Consider the following 20469-nt stretch of genomic DNA (forward strand, 5'->3'; position numbering starts at 1 on the left):
CCGCCCATAAACACACATATATAAACATAACAAAGAAGGCTAAATAGCATCACTCATTGGTAGAGGGGTAAATCTGACACCTGCTTTTCATTAGCAACCTCAGAGCATACTTTTAGTTTGATGGTTGGTTTTAGCACTTAGCTTTAGCTTCTTACTGACCACTTTAAACTTTTTTCTTGGATAATTTAGGTAATTGACTTTAGGTGAAACAAACTGCACTCTGCAACAATGTTTCACAGGGGTATATGTACTGTATGTTTTGCATATCCATCAGAGCTCCCTAAAACACACACGTACTTACATGCACAGAGCAGCAGAGGTGGGGGGATAGTCAAATCTGTTTACATGTTTGTTTCTCTGTCTGTCTTTGGTTCAATGGCGCCATTGATCGGCAGCAAGTTGCTTGAAGTGATGATGCTATGCGTCAGAGGCAACCGATGCAATGTGCCATCCTTTTGTCACATTGCCCTTCTCTAATCCAAGCCAGCAGGCCTTGCCTTTATGTGACTGCTGTTATGCCTGCGGTCTCCCACAGCACTGTGGCTCTCTGCTGTGTGTGTGTGTGTGTGTGTGTGTGTGTGTGTGTGTGTGTGTGTGTGTGTGTGTGTGTGTGTGTGTGTGTGTGTGTGTGTGTGTGTGTGTGTGTGTGTGTGTGTGTGTGTGTGTGTGTGTGTGTGTGTGTGTGTGTGTGTGTGTGTGTGTGTGTGTGTGTGTGTGTGTGTGTGTGTGTGTTTGCATTTATGCAAGAGTTTGCGTGCACATGTGTGTTGTTGCCTTGACAAATCTATTCAAACCCCGGCCTCCCTGCCTCCATTGGTGGCAATGGTGAAGGTGAAGGGGGAGGGAAGAAGGCCCTTTGAAAGACTCCCCTCTCTCCAGCCGCCTTTAACCCACTGCTCCACAGCCCAGCTGACATCTTCCTCCAGACAGACTGAATGAATTAAAGGAGATACAATGAGACACTTGATGTAGCAGTCAAGGAGCCCCACTGGTTCTGTGCGGCTCTACACCGCTCTGCCCTCAAGCCCAGGCTCAGAGTGAGCACATCTAGGGCAAAGCAAAGGATCTAAAAATACACAAAGTTCCTCTGTTTACCAAGATGACTTGTCATCTTCTCACAATACTACCCCCCCAACCTCCTCCCCTTCATTCCCCTTCATCTCTCTGCCAAACTTTATTCAACTCTCCTCGACTGCACTTATGTTATATCCCTTATGTAACTAACCATTTTTCCAATAGGGTTGAACAAATTAAACTTAAAGGAAAACTGAAAGGCTATTTCTATTATTAAAAAGACAGATTCAGTTTGTGCTTAATTGTATTTTGATTGGATAGGAATATATCTCAAGTCAAACTTTATTTTAATAACAGAACTTTTTCCCAACAGAATGGTGTTTACTTGTATATTATGAATAAGGATTTGCCTACATGGTCCAGATGTGTTATCATGATCATCTCTTGCAGTGAGTTTCTTAAACATTTTATAAGCTTAAAGTACACCAATAACTATGGAAAAAAATAAGATATGGTAGACAGTTACAGAAACTTATAACATAAAACAACAGTAAAGAGGGGCTCAATAAGGTGTCAAGTATATTTATTGTTCCTGTGTACCTGTACTTACACAGAAATAAATCAACATATCTGGGAGTAGGTTGTGTGTGTGCATGCGTGTGTGGGTGCCTGGGCATTTGTGTGGAGGGGTGAACTTGAAGGATGACAGCTGAGAAGAAGTGTGATGTGACCCTGAATGTTTTGCATGTATTCTCTGTGTGTGTGTGTGTGTGTGTGTGTGTGTGTGTGTGTGTGTGTGTGTGTGTGTGTGTGTGTGTGTGTGTGTGTGTGTGTGTGTGTGTGTGTGTGTGTGTGTGTGTGTGTGTGTGTGTGTGTGTGTGTGTGTGTGTGTGCGTGCGTGGTGCGTGTGTGCGTGCGTGCGTGCGTGCGTGCGTGCGTGCGTGCACATGCGTGTGTTTTGGAGGAGTTGAGTTGGGAGACATTTCATAGATCTTTCTATCCTGTCCCTCCCTTTTAAGGACCTTGGGAGTCAGGGTTGCTGAGGGCAAAAATGTGTAATCGTGTGTGTGTGTGTGTGTGTGTGTTTGAGTTTGAAAGGTTCACAACGCTACACATCTTCGTTGGAGACCCCCCATAATGCAATCACTGACCCTCACACACACACACAAGCAGACACAAGCATGTGCAACACTGTAATGGCTGTCAGGGGGCCAGGGTGAAAGTAAACAAGGGCAGATAAGCAGTGATTCAGAAGGACGCCAGCTGCACATTCTAATCTCTTTACATTTTCTCTTTCTTCTATTGAACTTTTATCTTATCTGGGAACGTCTTCTCCAAGCATTCCTTCTCAGCTTCCCTGTCTCCCTTTTCCCTTGTTTTTGTGCTAACCTTAGAAGCCACAGCATACCAATCAACATTGCACGGTCAGGAGGGAAAGCACACTTTGATATTCTGTCATCTGCCGACCCTGAGAATAAAACTCAAAGCATGGTTATAGTGAGTTACTTTGAAGTATGGCATTGATGCATTTCAATAATTGTACATTATGTTTAATGCTTATGTGTTTCATAAAACATAGTAAGACCAAAAGAGAGTGGCACAAATACAGGAAGATGAAGACAGCGAAAACTGGATAAAGAGGTCTTCTCCTCTTTCTGACAGTAGAATTGTCTACTACAGGGAGTTTGAGAGGACTAGGGGTGTTTGCAGGGGGTTATGGGTCAGCAAGCTGGGCAGACACCCTCCCCCAGGGTAGCCACTGATGCACCATGGTAGAAGGCCTCAGCTTTCCACCGCAAACAAACAGCGAGCTGTCTGAGCAACATGTCACTGAGCTTTTAATTGCTTGTTCCTGTCTCTCTTTCTGTTTCTCTCCCCCCAACTCGCTCTGCCACGCACACACCTCATTCGCGATTATCATCTCTCCCCTTTTCCTCTGCACCTGTCCCCCTTTTTTCTTTGTCTCCCTTGCCTCCCTATTATCCCACTTTCTTCATTCATGTTTCTTTCTTTTTTTTAAATACAGTATATATTGCTTTCAATTTCAATTATACTTGCCATATATCCATAAAGCAAAACAAAAATAGATTTGAAGCATCAAGCTAAAAGACATTTTACATTTTTACATCCTTATTATATTTTAATCTCTAGGCATATATTTATTTGTGTGTGTGGAATAGCCGAGGAAGTTGATTGTCACTTATTAATTTGCACAACTATCCACATGTAGAATTTCAATCGTCAATCTCACATTTCTTTTTGTCCTCTTCCTACAGCACTGTTGCAACTGGGTATCGAGCCCAGAGCCTGTGGACACACTGCTGGATCCCATGCTGCGAGACTGCCCCAGGGTCTCTGCAGGTAAACAAACTCTGTATAAACACACTCCAAAAGTAATAACATTGTTACTAAATATCTAAATGCAGCATTATCAAGATCACTTTCATTTTCGAAATCCAATAAATGAATCAAGACAGTTAAACAGAAGAGGACTGGCACTCTAATTGTTGGTCAAAATGTAACAAAGCTTCACATGCAGGCAAAAGGTGTTATGTCAATATTAGCTAAGCATTGTGTTTATTCTACAGTCAAACATTAAATCATGTAATTATTGTTTTCATTGTGAGTAATAAAGTTAGTAACAGTTGTGAATACTGAGAAAATGTGTTTCTCAGTATATTTACTCCAGAAATATAGCCTAAAAATGGTATTGATCTCTATAATTGGTGTATCCGTGGTCAGGCTGAGAGTAAAATGGATACAATATACCAACTTTGGTATATTGTATCCATTTTACAATGCACATGCACAGATTATCAGAATTAAGTCTGTGCAGTGTGATGTGTTTGTTGACAGCATTTGGTGTGTGTGTGTGTGTGTGTGTGTGTGTGTGTGTGTGTGTGTGTGTGTGTGTGTGTGTGTGTGTGTGTGTGTGTGTGTGTGTGTGTGTGTGTGTGTGTGTGTGTGTGTGTGCGCGTGTGCGTGTGCGTGCACATGCTCTTGGGTGTTGGGTAGTTTAAAGGTCTTAGGGGCTGACTGAGAAGGATCTTGTGAGAGAAACTGAAGCATTGGCAGATTATCTTTAAAAATACAAAGGCAGGCGGAAACAGAGGCTTGTCCCAAACACGGTACAGAAATGTGCTTTATTTAATTATTATTGTTTCTATTTTTGTCTCGTTTTTCATTATTTATTCTGTCTCTTATATTCATTAATCCCTTCCTGTGGTGTTTGGCTTCCTGTCTGTGCCCTCTCTGTGGTGGACTGGCCTTGATGATGTCACAGCCATCATGAGAATGTGTCCTTAATGTAGGATTAGGGATGAAAGCTGTAATCCTCGACATGACCGTTGATAAGAGATGATGAGTGCAGTGTTGTTTTAAGAGTGACACACATACGCACTGGCACCAACACACACACACACACACACACACACACACACACACACACACACAAACACAGTCACAGTCACAAAAGGAGTCATAACAGAAAATAATGTGAATGTATTGATTAATACACTTGAACACCCATACAAAATGTCCCTTTGCATCTTTGTCTCATCTCACATTTTCTTCATCACTTTAGCAGTCCTGCTTTGTGATTTCAGCCCCTCTGTGACAACATGGTGAATGTATAGGTCATCTTACACATGCTCCACATGGTAGTGAATACATCTCCAACACTGCTATCTCATCTGGGCCACTAAAACACCATGTTCCTCATGGAAATGTGTGGGTGGCTGGCCTTACCATCTACCAGTGAATCAGCTTCTTGAAATGTCATCTAGTCTTTCATACAAAACCCATACTGTATTTCATGTTCAAATGTCATTTTTTTCCCATGGATGTGTCACATCACTTCTCGTGACTGCTGTCGGTCAAAGACAGCAACCTTTCAGCCAAGATACCACAGTTTACTTTTTGGAAACTGATATATGTAACTGTGGTGTGTCTGACATTGTTCAATCAAAGACCTCTTTGACACAACGTCCATCTGTATGTGTGCACTATTGACTTGTGCTCTATTGACTTTGGCTACTTTAACCAAGCTGAATAGATCTGGGTCTCTGGCCTGTTAACAGAGCTGCCAACTCCGCTTGTCTCTGGTCTTTTGGTGGCAGCTTCAGATGTCAAAGGTTGTCTCTGTTGCCTTTGTGTCCTTGGCAGCCTGGCAGGTTTGCAGGCAGCAGCCATTGTGGCGAGAGTCACAGCAGAGCACCAGAGGTGACGAGGTTGAGAGAAGGTTGAGGGAAGGCTGTCAGGGCATCGTGGCCCAACACTTCAATCAACTCACATACAGCTCCCAACAGTCACCTCTCTGCTACAATGACTGCTGTTGTCTGGGTTGCTACGGTTAGAATATGTGTGTGACTGTGTGTCTGTGTAGGTAGGGGTAATCAGGGTTTACCATAAAATGTGTCTGCCACAGACAACAAACCAGTGAATTCTTCTTGTGCACACATACATGCATGCATGCACATATGCAGACACACACATCACAGTGTGAACCACCGCTCTTGTGTGGAGCCAGACTGAGCCAGGCCTGGGGCGACTCGGATGCTGTGGAGAATGGCATGTGATCAGACTCACACATACACAGCAAGATGTCTTAAGGCTAAAAGAGTATTGGATGTGTGCTTAAACACGGACACTGGGACTAGTCATGCAGCATGATGGGAAAACGGGTAGAAGGACCAGTCTTGCCTTTGCTCTTATTCTGTCCTGTGACTTCTTCTCTCTTTCCTTACTCTTGTTACTCTATAGATGTCCCTGTTCACTTCACTTCTTGCCTTCTGCCTCCCTGTGTGTATCACGGTTGATAATAATGATTGTGTTTTCCATGCTGGTAGACTCTTGGCAGAAGTAGGTAGGGAAAAGTGGATGAAGAGCTAGTCTGCTATTTCTAATCATCCGTGCAATATTGGTATACCATAATAGCAGTCTGACTGTGCTGGAAGGACCAAGTGAGGGAATGAGAATAACGCATAGCAGGGGTGTCCACTTTAGTCTCCATTTCCTGTTTTAAATGTGATAAAACCTGGATCCATTCCCTTCGCATTTGACTGGCTAGCTTCCCTCCCTTTCATATTTGTTTTATGTCTTAATCTTTCGTCTTTTCACTCTATTCTTTTCCCCCAGAGCAAAAGAAATATGTTCCTCTAAGAAGGTCATTGCTCTGGCGTTTGGCAGTGGCCTAGCACACTAGCAGAATTTTATCAGTTAGGAGCACGCCGAACACAAGCTAAATATGCAGATAAAGTGAAACCAATCTGCTCCTGGAAAAGCTCCTTTTCTGTGTGCATGTGTGTTTGTGGGGGTGTGGTAAAGTAACTACAAAGACCGACAAATACGTCCAGGTTGTGGGGTGCTGGTTAAGTGGCGTTGCTGAGGCCTTCCAGAGATGTAGTCATTCTAAAACTACACAGCCATTTAGATGCCAAGAGGAGGATAAACGTAAGATGGGAGAGAACCGGGTGACAAGAACAAGATGGATGAAAACACAGGAAAACCCCAGTCTTACAGTCATTTTTCTTGTGAGGGCTCCTCTGTTTTGTTGCTTAGTTTATTGACTTTTCCATGGTGAGATGGATGATGGGTTGTTTGATCAGTAAAGATGCTTCAACGGCGGGAAAACCCCCTTGCTAATAGCACACTCACACACATAAGCACGCACATTTGTACACACAACTTCCTCTTGGGTGATTACTCATTGTCCAAGCTGATTATTAATTACAAAGGGAGAGCTCTCTGAAGGTAAACACTGATTAATGGCTAACAAAAGTAAGTTAATGTCTTACCTGTACTTTAATTACCAACCCTGCTCTGTTACAAGCATCCCAACACAAGGCTGTAATTAACCCTAATGGACTGCAGAAAGACACTCACTTTCATTCTCTTTCAGAACATAAATATGCAGCTGTATGTCATTTTATGTGGCCAGCTTTCTTTGTTTTTCTACTAGGTTTTCTATATTTAAAAGTGAGGATTTTGTTGAAAGAATTTGTTATTCTTGATAAGAAAGCAGGGAGTTGGCTAGAAAAGTGATGCAATATTGTTAAAGCAATGAGAAATAGTTCCGGTGCAATGACATGCGAGGTCACTCTGCCTTTTTTCTTTACCTAAGGCTCATACTTTTGTGGCTCAGCATTATTAATGTGCCAAGATATCACAAAGACACAAAAGAATGCCTGACAACAAAAGCTGTTACCTAACACACACACACACACACACACACACACACACACACACACACACACACACACACACACACACACACACACACACACACACACACACACACACACACACACACACATACTGATTGACCTGCTCTTACTACGAATGTGCTCTGTCCTGCTTTTGGTTTGACTTGCCTGTAACCCTCACCTCCTTGTTCCACACACTGATGACCGTGACACACGTTATAATGTCTGTCCCTCTTCACTTCTCATCACACACACGCACACACACACACACACACACACACACACACACACACACACACACACACACACACTGACTGACTGACTGATGTATGTGTGACTTGACGCTTGAAGAGGAAACTTAGGCCTCCTCAAATTAACCTCTCCCCCTCTTACCACTGTTTTTTCAGCTTGGATGGGTGGAAGTCCGCTGCCTTGATGGAAGATCACATGAGTATGTGTTTGTGTTTTCACAAATGTGTTTTAGTGTTTTCTTAGCCTGAAAGGCACACTTTGCGCTTGTGTTGCAGGAAGTAGACAAGAAAACTCTGGTGAACCGAACTCTGACCTCTGACCTGGATTCACTGAGGTTGAGACCGACTATTGTCTGGGTCACACTTTTGACACCCCATATCATAATGATGTGGGAAACGCTGAGACCAAGAACTCTTGATATATGTTGGAAACTAGTAGAACTGCTGATTTGTAAGATGGTAAAACAATTATTCTTGATGTTTGATGACTTTATCTTAAACAACAACAATATGAACAGTATACCAATTTGTAATTGATTTAGTTTTATTGTTGAGCAGTTGAGTTGTCAAAACTGTCAATCTCTGACAATTTATTTTTCTGACGTTATTTGCCTGAGTAAATTTCAGACAATTGGTGCTGCTTGTCCGATTACACCCGTTTACCACTCGCAAACTAAAGGCAACACTAATGGAGTCATATTGAAGGCAGAGATAAAAGTTGTGTCAGCAATAGAGACTTTATCAGAGCTGTGAAAAGATCTCTTTGTCTATTCTCGTTTTTCCTCCTTGTGTCATTTTTAGTTATGGAAACTTTATGGCATGACATAACTTGGTAAAGTAATGACCAGCTGTTTTTGAAAATATTGTTCATTTTATAGATTAAAAACATCTAAAAGTAACAGTTTTACAATCAAATCAAAAATTCACACTGTGCTGGAAAACAACTTGAGTTCTAAATTGTATTTCAATGATTAGAAGTTACCAAATATGTGTAGCTGATTTTGGGGGAATTTTATAAAATGAGGCTCCACACATAGAATTCTACAGGAGGCAAAACATTAACTTTTAATAAAACCAAGCCAAGTTCAAATCTGGTTCATGATATATAATTGTTGTTGTCAATTAGCTGTTAGTCTTCTTCTTGACATGTATGCGAGGGCACCCAATGCTGGGAACATGAATTGGCGTAGTCTCTGTTATATTCAGAAGCACCTGTGAAATAGAACTATGCAATGTATTTTACTCTCAGCTGCCTTGGCTCGAGTGGTATACCTTTGGCATATGATCAACAGTCTGGTGTAGGCTATACAAGATTAACAGGAGGTGAGAGTGTTGATTACACTGAAGATCATACCTAAAGCTTTAATGTTTTTTATGTTTGGTTTCAGTTTCAACATAAATGAAGTATACAATTGAGGCTTGAGTTGCAAACTCTTCTTGAAGAGTTAAAGGGGCTCTATGATGCTACTTTTCAGGTTCATATATGTATTTTGTTGCTCCACTATGACATGTTTTCATGCTTTTATGTTGAAAAAGTGCTTTATTTTCATCATACTGCCTGTGCATAAAGTACCACTTTTCACTCCGTCTGAAAACACAATGCCCCCACGTTTGCAAAAGTGCACTCTGCTCTGATTGGTTAGCTGGTGACTCTGCTGTGATTGGTCAACCGCTTAGAGATTTGTCAAATGTCCCGCCCCTACAAAAACGGGGGAAAAATGGCATCGCTTCTGTACCTGTGTATTAAAAATAAATAATGATGGATTATCAGTAATCATAGCAGCAAAGGTAAGACGTGTTTATAGTTATCGCTCTGTAAAGTGAAGTTGTTTTCTGGCTCTTTCTTGGCTGCTAGTTCAGTGAGTTTTGGTCGTACAGTGATGAGACTTATACCAATGGAATCTGTGGAGTTTCAGGTTGCATATGATATGTAGTTTGTGCAGATAGCATGAAGTAAAAAAAACAACAAAAAAAATCGCCGTAGCTCACTCGGTGCTATGTAGCGTTAGCTCGTTTTCGTTCAGTGCTGATTTAGACGCTTGGTGTTGGAATTATGTTTAGTTTTGGTAAAAATGGTTGATATGGTCTGGTAGCTGAGTTTCTTCCCGTTAAGTGGGTATGCCACATTAATAGGTTGTTAAATGTTAACATGTCCTGAGATGCTGTTTCCTACAAGTTGCTGCGTGTGGGTTTAAGAGGTTAACGTGTTAATGAAAAACCATCGCCGTATTTCTGCACAATTTAGGTTAAGTTAGTGGGCATACAGCCTAAAAGCTTGGTAGCACAGCGTTGATAGCGTTAGCTTGCAACTTTGCCGAGGCAAGCAGTGTGCTTGTGGCTCAACTCCCACAACAGCTTCACAATTCAGTGAAATGTCGAGAACACAGCCATAATTTGGGTTTTTGCTCCGGGGGAATAGTGGTAAACATAAATGCAAGCCACTTGTTCTTCCCATCTTCTTCCTTAGGTATGGCAAACAAAGAACGTTTTGGTTCGCAGTTTCTCCTCTGCTCTGGCTCCTCTGCTCTGGCTCCTCTGCTGCTCTGGCTCCTCTGCTCTGGCTCCTCTGCTGCTCTGGCTCCTCTGCTCGGGTCAGCTTTATGGAGCGGCTCGCACTGCTATTGGCTATAATTCAATTCTGTATCACGGTGAGGTCACTGTGATACCGAACTGAACCAGGAATCCAATCGAGGCGTTTCAGGCAGGGGGAAGGGATATGGAAGAGAATCTCCCTCTGCCCTGAACTTTAGGATTTTAGCTTTTGCAGACCTATTACATGCACACAAACATAAATAACACACTACATGACAGGGAAACCCCCAAAAAGCATAATATGGCCCCTTTAATGGGTTGCAATATCATTTATATTTTAATTTGGCCTCAAGTAAGCTTATACTTCGGATAAGGTTGATTTATTAAATGGCTCAGGCCGTAACATAAATAACGGGTTTTCTATGTGTCTTTAGAACATTTTAGATATGATTACTTTTTTTCTTTTTGGATTTCATTGTGGGCTGCTGCCATAAGGACTTGGTCTTGAGCTTTCCACCCGTGTGCTGGAGGAGTTTTGTTTCCCACAACCACAGAGAGGAAAATGTAACCCTACAATGAAAATGTAACCCTACATTAGGGAATTTTGCAGATTGCATCATCATTAAACATTAAAAAAAAAAAAATTCTTGATGGATGCCTTCAACAAATCTTTTCTTGTGTCTTGGCGCAACACTGGTCTGAGTGCGTTGACCGTTAACATTGTTGTTGCATGGTGACAGGCCAATCCGTTTCAATATATATGTAGCCGTCGCTCAGGGACATTTGCTTTGAACCAAAGGCTTGACCACTTTGATTCAATCCTTGGATTCAATCTGGAGGACTGTCCGTGTTTATTGATCTATTCCAACGCTCTGCTTTCTGTCGGACATGAATCTTCACCCAGATCAGAATCAAAGATATCCCGACATAGTCAATAGACAAGCCCCTGCTTCAGGCCCAGGACAAGGGTGTTGCCTTTCTGTTTGTCTTAACTGACAAATGGGAGGAAATTAAATAGATCAATAATTCTAGCGAATAATTGTACAAGCTTGTCTAAGTTAATTCTTCAGCAGGGATGTAAGGTTAATGTTTGTTGACTTTTGCACTACCTTATCTTTTCAGCTCATTTTAGTTATGTGACAATAGCCCGCTTGTAGCTATTGATTTGAAAAACAACATTTATATTAGTAGAAGCAGTGACAATAATATAGACTTTCATCTTATATATTGGGACGGTTATACATATATAATCCAAAGCAATTGGAATAAACTGAAGTGTGATTTTTAGTTCCTCACATTGACTAACTCGATTTACATCTAAGTAAATGACGGAGAGCAAAACAAATTCTCTAGACTGGAAGTAATCCTAAAGGCTTTTACTGAAAATAGTCACGTCATCTTTTGTGGTTATTTGATTATGTGTTTAACCCATTTTTTTCCTACACACCAGAATAAAGTATTTTGTTAAAAGTGAGCTCCATTAGAAACTATTAAAGCATAGACATACCAAAAAGCCTTAACGTCAGCTTTAAGATGCATTTATTATGAGGCATCGATATTCTATAAATATATATGTTTATGTCACGTTTGTATGTATGGAGGATGCTGTGCTGACAAGATGTGAAGTGTTTTTATAATCACATCTCACATGCAGGCGATTGTGATTATGCTAACTAGAAGCGTGTCTGGAAAACCCAGTCTGTGGTCTTCAGTTCACCCCGGCACTAGGTAAAATCTATCCAGGAGGCATTGTATCCTCTCCTTCTTTCTTGTGCTCTACCCATCATCCTGAGTAAAAGAAGAAAGGCGAGAGAAGAAAAGGGAAAGAGCCTGGCATGCATAAATGAAAGTTCAACAAGGTTCAATGAAACACTTATACAATTTGCTGCAATATAGTGCGGTTTTATAATCTCATTATCATCTTAGTGCCAGATTTGCCCATGAGGGCCGTTCCGTATTCACTCTTATTAGCTCCTCAGATTTGTCCATTTGTCCTTCTGCTACTCGCCTCGCAGCCAATCACTACGACTGTATCGCTAATAAATACCCCCCTCCATTTTGTTTTATCTCCTTTTTTTCTTGCCATACCTCCGACTGCTTTATTTATGCCAATTTTTCCTTTTATTTGCTGAGGGGCAAACACTAAGCATTTTCTTCAATAGCCTGCATATAATTGTATATTTCTTTAGAAGCGGTTTCCCTGTAAACATATCTGTATTTACAGCATAAAGTATGTTATTAATTATATTGGATATATTTTGATATGAATCCATGCACATGGGTGAAAGGACATGCTATTTCACCCACATAAAGTTGTAGGGCTCAGACCACTGTTATTTCTCGAAGAATGGCACCACTACAGTTGCACATTGCGCTGTATTTATTTACCCTGTTAGTGTTTATAATAGTTTTCATGCTTAAGGCCAGGTACATTTTCTCTGTGTACACAGGGTCAGATGGGGGAGCTAACGTACAGGGTACAGTAGAGCAGGTCACGGGCTGCTTTCAAATCCCCAAGCCTCTGAGCTGCTCTGTGTAGTGTCCATCCCTGGTCACTCAGAGGGCATCCCGAGATTAGTGCTTCACGGACATGGATCTCATTTGCCCATATGGCCTCTTCTCATTGACTCGATATAGGCTCTAATCCACGCAGCCTTTACCCCTGACCTCGACATGTGGTGAACCACTTAAAAAAGAGAACACACAGACCGTGCATTTACCATGTTTGACAGCTACAGGTTCAATTGTAAAATATATATCATTATGAAAAAACGTTGGCTGGAGTACTATTGATCATCAGTGGAAATTTGGGAATCTGTACTGGTTACCTGGTCAAAATGGTTTTGTCAAAAAGTAGGAAAACCTTTACAAAAATGCTGATTTCTTGTTCCTGTATACTGGTCTTAGGTGCATTCCCTGTTGTGGAATTAATCCATTAAGCCCCAGTGGGGCACGACAAATCCTAACCACTGCTAGCATTATAACTCTTAGCAATCACCTTCATCCCATAGTCTCCCAGTATTACCGAGCCCTCATTAACAAGGTATAAGTTGCCACCCAGCAAGTGTTATAGGGATGCTTTCCATGTTGCAACACCACCCCTTTATTAGAATTGACCTTGCTTGTGTGCCAAAAAGGAAAGCTTCACACAACACATTTGCTTGTCTTTGCTGATTAATTTACAGTTAATTTCAATTATTGACGCATGCACTAGTACTTCAGAAATGTATAATCCTATTTCAATCCAGACATTGTAAATGTTTCGGCAGTAAATGTAGTATTCACAGCTTCTTCCACCAGGTGAACTAAGTTGATGGGATAAAGTAGATTAGAGCAGGGAGAGGTTAATCTATTGAGTAATCATATAAAGGTGTCAGAATAAATCCTTATAAGTTCAAGCTGCCAAAAAGGGAAGCTAATTGAATGCTCCACAGTGTTTTTATTTCAGATTAGACTTTGAAAAGTGATGACAAGGAAGGCAAACTTATCAGAAATACTGATGGGTGTTTTTTTATGGAAGTTAATGTTATCAGCAGCAAACATCCCAATTATATAATATATTATCACATGTTGACTTTTAGATTGCCTGTGCCCTTCAAACGGGATGATTGCAGGTTGAACAGATTGGTATTAACAGAAGTGTGTATTAAGTGGAATTCACTCAGTGAAGCAGCATATAGTTATTAAGTGTCTAGTTTCCGGCCTAATCACTCCCTGCAGATATATTTACATAGAATGAGGAGTGATGATTAACTAACTATCCCCAGCATGAACCTACAGGTGGATGCCAGGGTGGTGGCGAGGCTAAACAGCAGCCATGTTACAGACGCAGGGCAGCAGCAGCATTGGAGAGGCAGAGGGAGAGATGGCAAATCTTCCAGCTTAAATAGAGCGCCAGATTTAGGAGAATGCGGTTGGTTTGTGGTATGAGAGGGTAATCCATGTATTATTGTAGCTGTAGTTCACTGTTCGAGCTAGCTTGCAGGCCTCGCTCCATTTAGTATCAGGTTTTGTCTTTTATCAATATTATACAGAAGTTCTAATTTGCTCTGTTGGGCTGGTTATACGAAGTCGAGACTAATTTGTTTCACAAGATCACGTCATATGGTTTAGCTGTTGATTAACACACACACACACACACACACACACACACACATACACACACACACTGAACACCTGTGGATTGAAGAACTAATGCTGAGATCCAACATCTGCTAAAGCTGTCAATTGAATATGTCATTGTGTACAAATTGTAAGTGTGGAAGAGCAAATAGCTCAGATATTTCTTTCTTGAGTTTAAACCCACCACTCCTGTTTTTAGGCAAACCTTTTTATATATTGTGGCAGTACTTTCACCCCATCTCTTGCGCACAATTAGGTTATAATTAAATGCACTTTTAGTATGATTGTTATTAAATAAATAAAAAGAAACAACAAACATGGAATCTGTGAGATGTTTGGAATGCAGATAATTGCCAAAGTGATGATTAGAAAAATGAAAGAAAAAAACACCCTTGAAAGTCCTTGAATCATAATAAGCCTCAAATCATAATGTTTATTTCCTCTTTTTTTTGCTGAGGAAAGAAAATCACACATTATTTATATAATTATATAAACAAAAGTGATGGTAGATTCCATGATCAGCCAGGTTTTGAGGATGCAGTAGTGACCTTGGATCCTTCCTCATGCTCCATGTTGACAGATAAAAACTTTATTACCAGCCATCTCTGGGACAGGAGACAAACCGCGCGTGAAACCGATGTTTGCTACTATTAGAGAAATGTGGCAATTAGAGGATGATTCTTTTTTTCGCTGCAGTGAAAGCACCAAAGAGAAGAAAGGGGTAATAAACACAAATTGTTTGTGGCATAGGAAGCTGCAATTATAAAGTGCTCGGGAAGTTGTTGTGCTTATTGTGCCTGAGAGTAATGAGATAGTCTGCGCTGATCCCTCACTGATGCTATAGCTCCTAATCCCCAACCCGCTTTCCTGCTTCTCTTGTTTATCCGCCAACATCCTCTGACCATTGCTGGCCTGTCACTGCTCTGGGCAGCACTAGGTAACCTTTGACCTGTGAGTTAGCTGACTTTCACCTCCAACAATGGTCTGGCACTGCCGAGGCAACAAACCAATAATTGTGTCATAAAGTGCAACGTAGTTTGTTTTCCTCCATGTGCATCTAAGAGGGTTTGTCTTGCCACCAAACCAATTGCTCTGTAAACATTGTAAGCATAAGTTTCACTTAAACGGTTTTCTCCATGGCCAAATGACTGACAGTTCTACCCCTTTGGAATATTCTTATATGAGGAACATATTCTGTCTATATCATGAGGTACTGGAGTCTTTTGACCATCTTTTCACACTGAAATGTGGGTTAATACCTCTGATGCCCACTGTGCCATCTGTAAGTCATGTTGAGTGATATGATTTTGTAATGTGAGTCTTTATACTTGCATAAGGTTGTGTGTGCCTGCATTCCTGCCTTCACCTACACTTGTGTGTATATCCTCAAGAAGAAGAATGCTGTGTGAACAGGCGTGTTATCCGGGTGACCTAGAGACACACTGGTTATCACCTCTCTGAGCCTCTCAGGGCTAAACTACAAAGCCAGTGGAAAAACACCACTCCTGCCTCCCCCCATGCCACTGCATCTGTGTGCTGGTCAGCCAGTATGTCCCCCTACTGCAAGGCTCACCTCCTATCTAATCAACATAGACAGGCCACTTGTCTGCATACACACACATACAAACTAAATGCATGCTCACGGATTCAAATGCACAAAGACATGCTCAGAGATAGCCCTACACATGTAGGCACACTTAGTGATGCACCCACGAAAGCAAATGCACACACACATATACACCCACTTACTGATAATCACAGACAAACTCACATTGATTTGGACCTGCCTTGGCTTCCCAGATATGACTAGCTGGCCCAGAAGGCACAGAGGGGGGTCTAAGGCTAAGTGCTAGACATGCAGATCAGGAAGCGGAGGGCGCCACAAGGTTGGACCTCTATGCCTAAGGGCTTATTAGAAATAAATTGGACCTTCTGACTCTTGAGGGAGAGTCACCCTTCCCCACCCTTGAGCTGAGGTCACCTGACCACTGTGTGGCTCTGTCCATGTTCCTACTCATCTTCAGCCATAAAGGAGATTCGGGGGCGCTTACTCCAAATCCATCTTTGGCGCCATTTTAATCCCCTTTTGTTTGGCTTATGAAATGCTTTTATTCTTTCAGAGCGCATGCCAGCCGACCTTCTGATGTTACATAGTGCAGCTACCCTTTGCCCCCAACCCTGCCCTCTGAACAACATGTGGCCTGATAACAAAACCCTAAACAAAAGAGGTAGATTGCCAGAGCAGAAGAAAGGTGGGGGCTCGCACTTTCTGTCTGCAACACTTCATGAACGCTAAGCAAGGTTGGCACCGGCTGTTGGAGGTGAGTCGAGGAGAATCGTGGGGAAGTGAATTGCGTTTGGCACCAGGCGGCTATCAGGCAGTAATTAGTATAGCTAACATCCCAGATGAAGGAGTCAAGTCTAGGTCAGAGTAAAAAACTTCAAGGGTCTTAGCGAGTAAGGGTTGGAGGCCAAGCCATGCCCCCTCCCCTCCCTGAATTGAAGCTTATGCAGTGCCTGCTCAGATTTGCTGAAATCTGTATTGACCTTTGACCTAAAGGTGTTGCAGCCAGTCACATGTCAGGCTGGCTCCTGTGGACCACGCTGGATGTGTTCATATTAGATTGGCTCAGTAATTCCGACTCAACCGGACCCAACTCAGAGATTTAGTCTTACACACGATGAAGCTTTTGACGTAGATGTTACCTTACAGCTTAAACCCATGCTTGGCATTCCTGCCCTGCTCTGGCCCCAGGATCAACCTTTTTGAACCAATCCAACAGATAAATAAATGCATGTATGGACAAATTGTTTGTTTTGTACTACAATTCTGTAAATCTCAATGTAATCTCTTTGATATATGGCAAGCTTGGTGTTTATTTCCTGCATAATGTATCTGTGTGTGTATGGATGGGTGTTAGGGTCACTGTGCATTAATTCCTGTTCCTTAAAAGATACATAATCCTCTAATGCAAATCTAATCTCTTTTAATACATTGAATATTGGTCAACAAATCACATGATAATAAAGTGATATGAAAATGTTTCTTTCGAATGACCGAGGATTTAACCCAAGGCTCTAATCGCAGCTGACACTCAGTTCTTGTTATGTTGACCATGTCATAAGGTTTATGTTGGATGTTGGCCTGTAACTTTCACACAGCAGGGGCTAAAAGCTTGCCAACCATCCACTAACACAACATAAACACAGCCTCTAGTTTATCTCAAATGAAACCTAATATATAGCTATAATAGCAATATTGATACATATGAGCTATAAATGCCCAATACACATTCTCAAATATTTTAAATTATATAAATTGTACTCAGTGATTTCTTTGTGTTATTATGTATCAAATACTTTACTCGGAGCAACTTTTGTTTCTAAGGAGTTCAGATAAAAACAGTTCTACTGCAAAAAAGGTTTGAACCTTGTGAGCTTTGGTAAATGTAATGTATCCTGTGCGCTATTTCTGTTGCTTTTCATATCTTGAATTCTGGCCTAGTTTCTGTATCTTGTTTTTAGAAAACATGAGCTAAGCTGTGGTGTGCAAACTAGACAGCCATTAGATCGCTGCACTGTAGGTCTGACCTCTGACCAGCTAAGCCCAAGCCCCATCCCCCTGGTAAACCTCTCACCCAAGCCCCCCCGCCTGCCCGCTCCATGCCCTGCCCTATCCCTGTCCCTTCTTGGAAATGATATTATGAGGTTTGGATCATCCTCCTTGTCTTCCTCCATACTGTAATCCTATTTGCTCCGTCATGTGTTTGTGTTCACAGATGGTGAGTGTGTGTGTATGTGTAATGTGTGCATGCGTATGTGGAGGCGGTATGACACCCAGCACACTCACAGCTGTTTGGACTAGCTCACTGGCCACATTGTCTCTCCCACACATCACAGAGAGGGTGGTCCCGCACAAACACTCACACGGGGCGGTAAACACCTTATCCTCTTGAGGGTTGTTGAACTACAAATGAGTTTAATATTTCGGATAACATCCCTATAGAGTTCTAAAGTTCACCCCTCCATCCTTCACTATTCCCTGCTTCAGTGATTTCCTCTGTATCTGCTCTGGTCGTAATGAACATGTTAAGCTCAACGACTGAATGAGTGCGGAGAGGGGAAGGGGGATATTGTGTGGGGAGTGGGGTTAGTTGGGCGGGAGGCAGTGAGTTCCCAGTCATTGTTGAGTTTCGGGCAAAAAGAGAGAGAGAAAGCGCAGCGGGGGGAGAGGTCCTTGGCAGTGCTCCAACACTTGGCGTCTCTGCGTCCACATTTAGTTCCAGTTGAGTGCCCACAGTGGGCATGGCCTACTGCCTTCTCTCTGACCTCTCAACCGAGGACCACTGCTTGCCTGTTTCCACCACCCCTTTTGATTTATCCTTTTCTTCTCCCTCTAACTCCCCTCCTACTCCTTTGTATTCTGAAAATGGCTTCATAACAGCCAAAACAGAGACGTTTCGAAATTGATTCGTCAAAGCAATGGGATAGGTTTCTGATCATCCAACCAGTGGGACACTTTTGAGACTTTGTGTGTTTTTTTTAATACAGTGCAACCTATCAATCACCTCTTGATCAAAACATTTAAACAATTACATTTCTGAAGTGAAAAAAAAAGAACAACAGGTGGGATTTTTCATGTTAATTTGTTTCTGTGTAGTATCTGAAACAATTGCATTGAACAAAAGGAAAGATTTGTTTGTGCTTTCATGTGAGTGGTAATTGGGATTTTCGTTTTTTGGATACTGCTAGGTGCCATTTGTAGAGAAAATTTGAAGTGGAAAAGCAGAGATCACAGGGTTTCTATTGTTGTTGACTTTTCCCCTACACTTGAGGACTTTCTCTCAAGGTGGTGCCCTTGACACTTGCTAAGAGAATGTTAGTGTTGTAGTAATAACGCTGTCAAGTGTCTGTTGGGAAGAAAAGGTCTTCCAGTGACAAACTCATTTTTACATGGAGTTTCTTAGGCATGTATCCAAGTCTCCCATTTTTCTATTTATTTGAGATGTTTAGATTATGTAATTTTGTGTTAATGTTAGAAGTAATTGTCTCTTGGACAACTGATTGTTGTACTACATGTATTTCTGGAAACATTGCCATTTGTTCAAATAATACCAAAACAATGACTGAACTTTTGATTCAGGACTTTTGCCCTGTTGTTGATCATTTGAAATAATACAATCTTTAAAACAAATGCTTGTTGTTGGTAGAAATGTCCTCGCATTTTTTCTTGTTTCAAACAAAATCCATAATTTTGATTTCAGAAAGTCTGATTCTGAATCTGGCCTGTTGTGTTGCTTCACAGACATTGGAGAAAGTGGGCACCTGGCCAAACCTGGAAGAGTCGATAGCTGTTATACTGGCAAATGCTTGCAGACAAGCAAATTTTGGGAGCCCTAATGAATTGCACCTGTATTGATCTCCATGGGAAATGCTGGTATGATACAAGAATAATTTAAAAAGAAAATAACACTGTGTTGTTGTGGATTGAGGAGGTGGAGGTGAGGTTGTTGGCAATGGGGCCGGGGGGGGGGGACGTGTTTGTGCAGACTTTGTCAGGATGCAGATAGCAGGATCAAGATTGCGTATTGACGAGATAGGGAGCCGGGTGACTGAGCCACAGAAGCTTGAAATAAACTGTCGGAGGCACACGGCCAGTCATTACAGTGAAGCCGCCTGGCCCTGCTCAACCTTGAGCCAGTCGATAAGCTATTATAACCATGCAAATTGTGGCCAAATCAGAGACCTGACATATTGGTATTATATTCCTGTGCAGCCACTGGGTTATGCATCATTATTGGGAGCCGAGCAACAATATGCATTATGCTCCCTTGTTGTTTAGTGTGTAGACTCATAAGGGGAAAACACTGCCACTTACAAAAGGACAATATTGTTGCACAAGTGTGTTGTGTAGAGGGCAAAATTGAACACCCAGATATGTTTTTACATGCCAAGCTCTTGTGCCATTTATTCTTTGAGTTTTTTATCAGACTTTTTCTTCTTGATCTGACTTCTCCCCCCCTCGTTGTCTCTGTTTCTCTCTTTCAGTGGGGCGGCATCCTGCCAGGTCATTTACTCTGAGACAGTGAGTTGCATTCAGCGGACCAGAGTTTGGATGATGTAATTTGTGCTAAAGACTGTGTAAACACTGCTGTGACCTTGGTTTTAGATTTGTCAATAGGGCTGGGTTGTAAAACAGAGAAAAGGATTGTGTGGGATTGAGAACGATGTTCCTTGCCTATGAGATCTGGAAGTCTCTGACTGACTGATATGATAACCTGAGATATACTTCTGACCCAAGTTACACTCCTTTCTTTCTGCTCTCTTTCTCTCTCTTGTCAAAGTTC

At 41.7% G+C, this 20469-nt stretch overlaps 1 protein-coding gene across 4 annotated transcripts in view; it reads left to right on the forward strand.

The window, feature by feature from the left end:
• arb2a (ARB2 cotranscriptional regulator A) overlaps window positions 1-20469 on the forward strand; it is a 146823-nt gene that overhangs the window by 96274 nt on the left and 30080 nt on the right. For 3 of the 4 annotated variants that reach the window (XM_063897397.1, XM_063897396.1, XM_063897398.1), the window contains exon 10: window positions 3291-3375. In XM_063897397.1, coding sequence (XP_063753467.1) covers window positions 3291-3375 — 85 coding nt within the window. Of the gene's footprint in view, window positions 1-3290; window positions 3376-7624; window positions 7669-7744; window positions 9033-20469 lie in introns of those variants that run through there. The other variant, XM_063897400.1, reaches the window with a different exon arrangement.

Source organism: Eleginops maclovinus, chromosome 12 (assembly GCF_036324505.1).
Source record: "Eleginops maclovinus isolate JMC-PN-2008 ecotype Puerto Natales chromosome 12, JC_Emac_rtc_rv5, whole genome shotgun sequence".
NCBI lineage: Eukaryota > Metazoa > Chordata > Actinopteri > Perciformes > Eleginopidae > Eleginops > Eleginops maclovinus.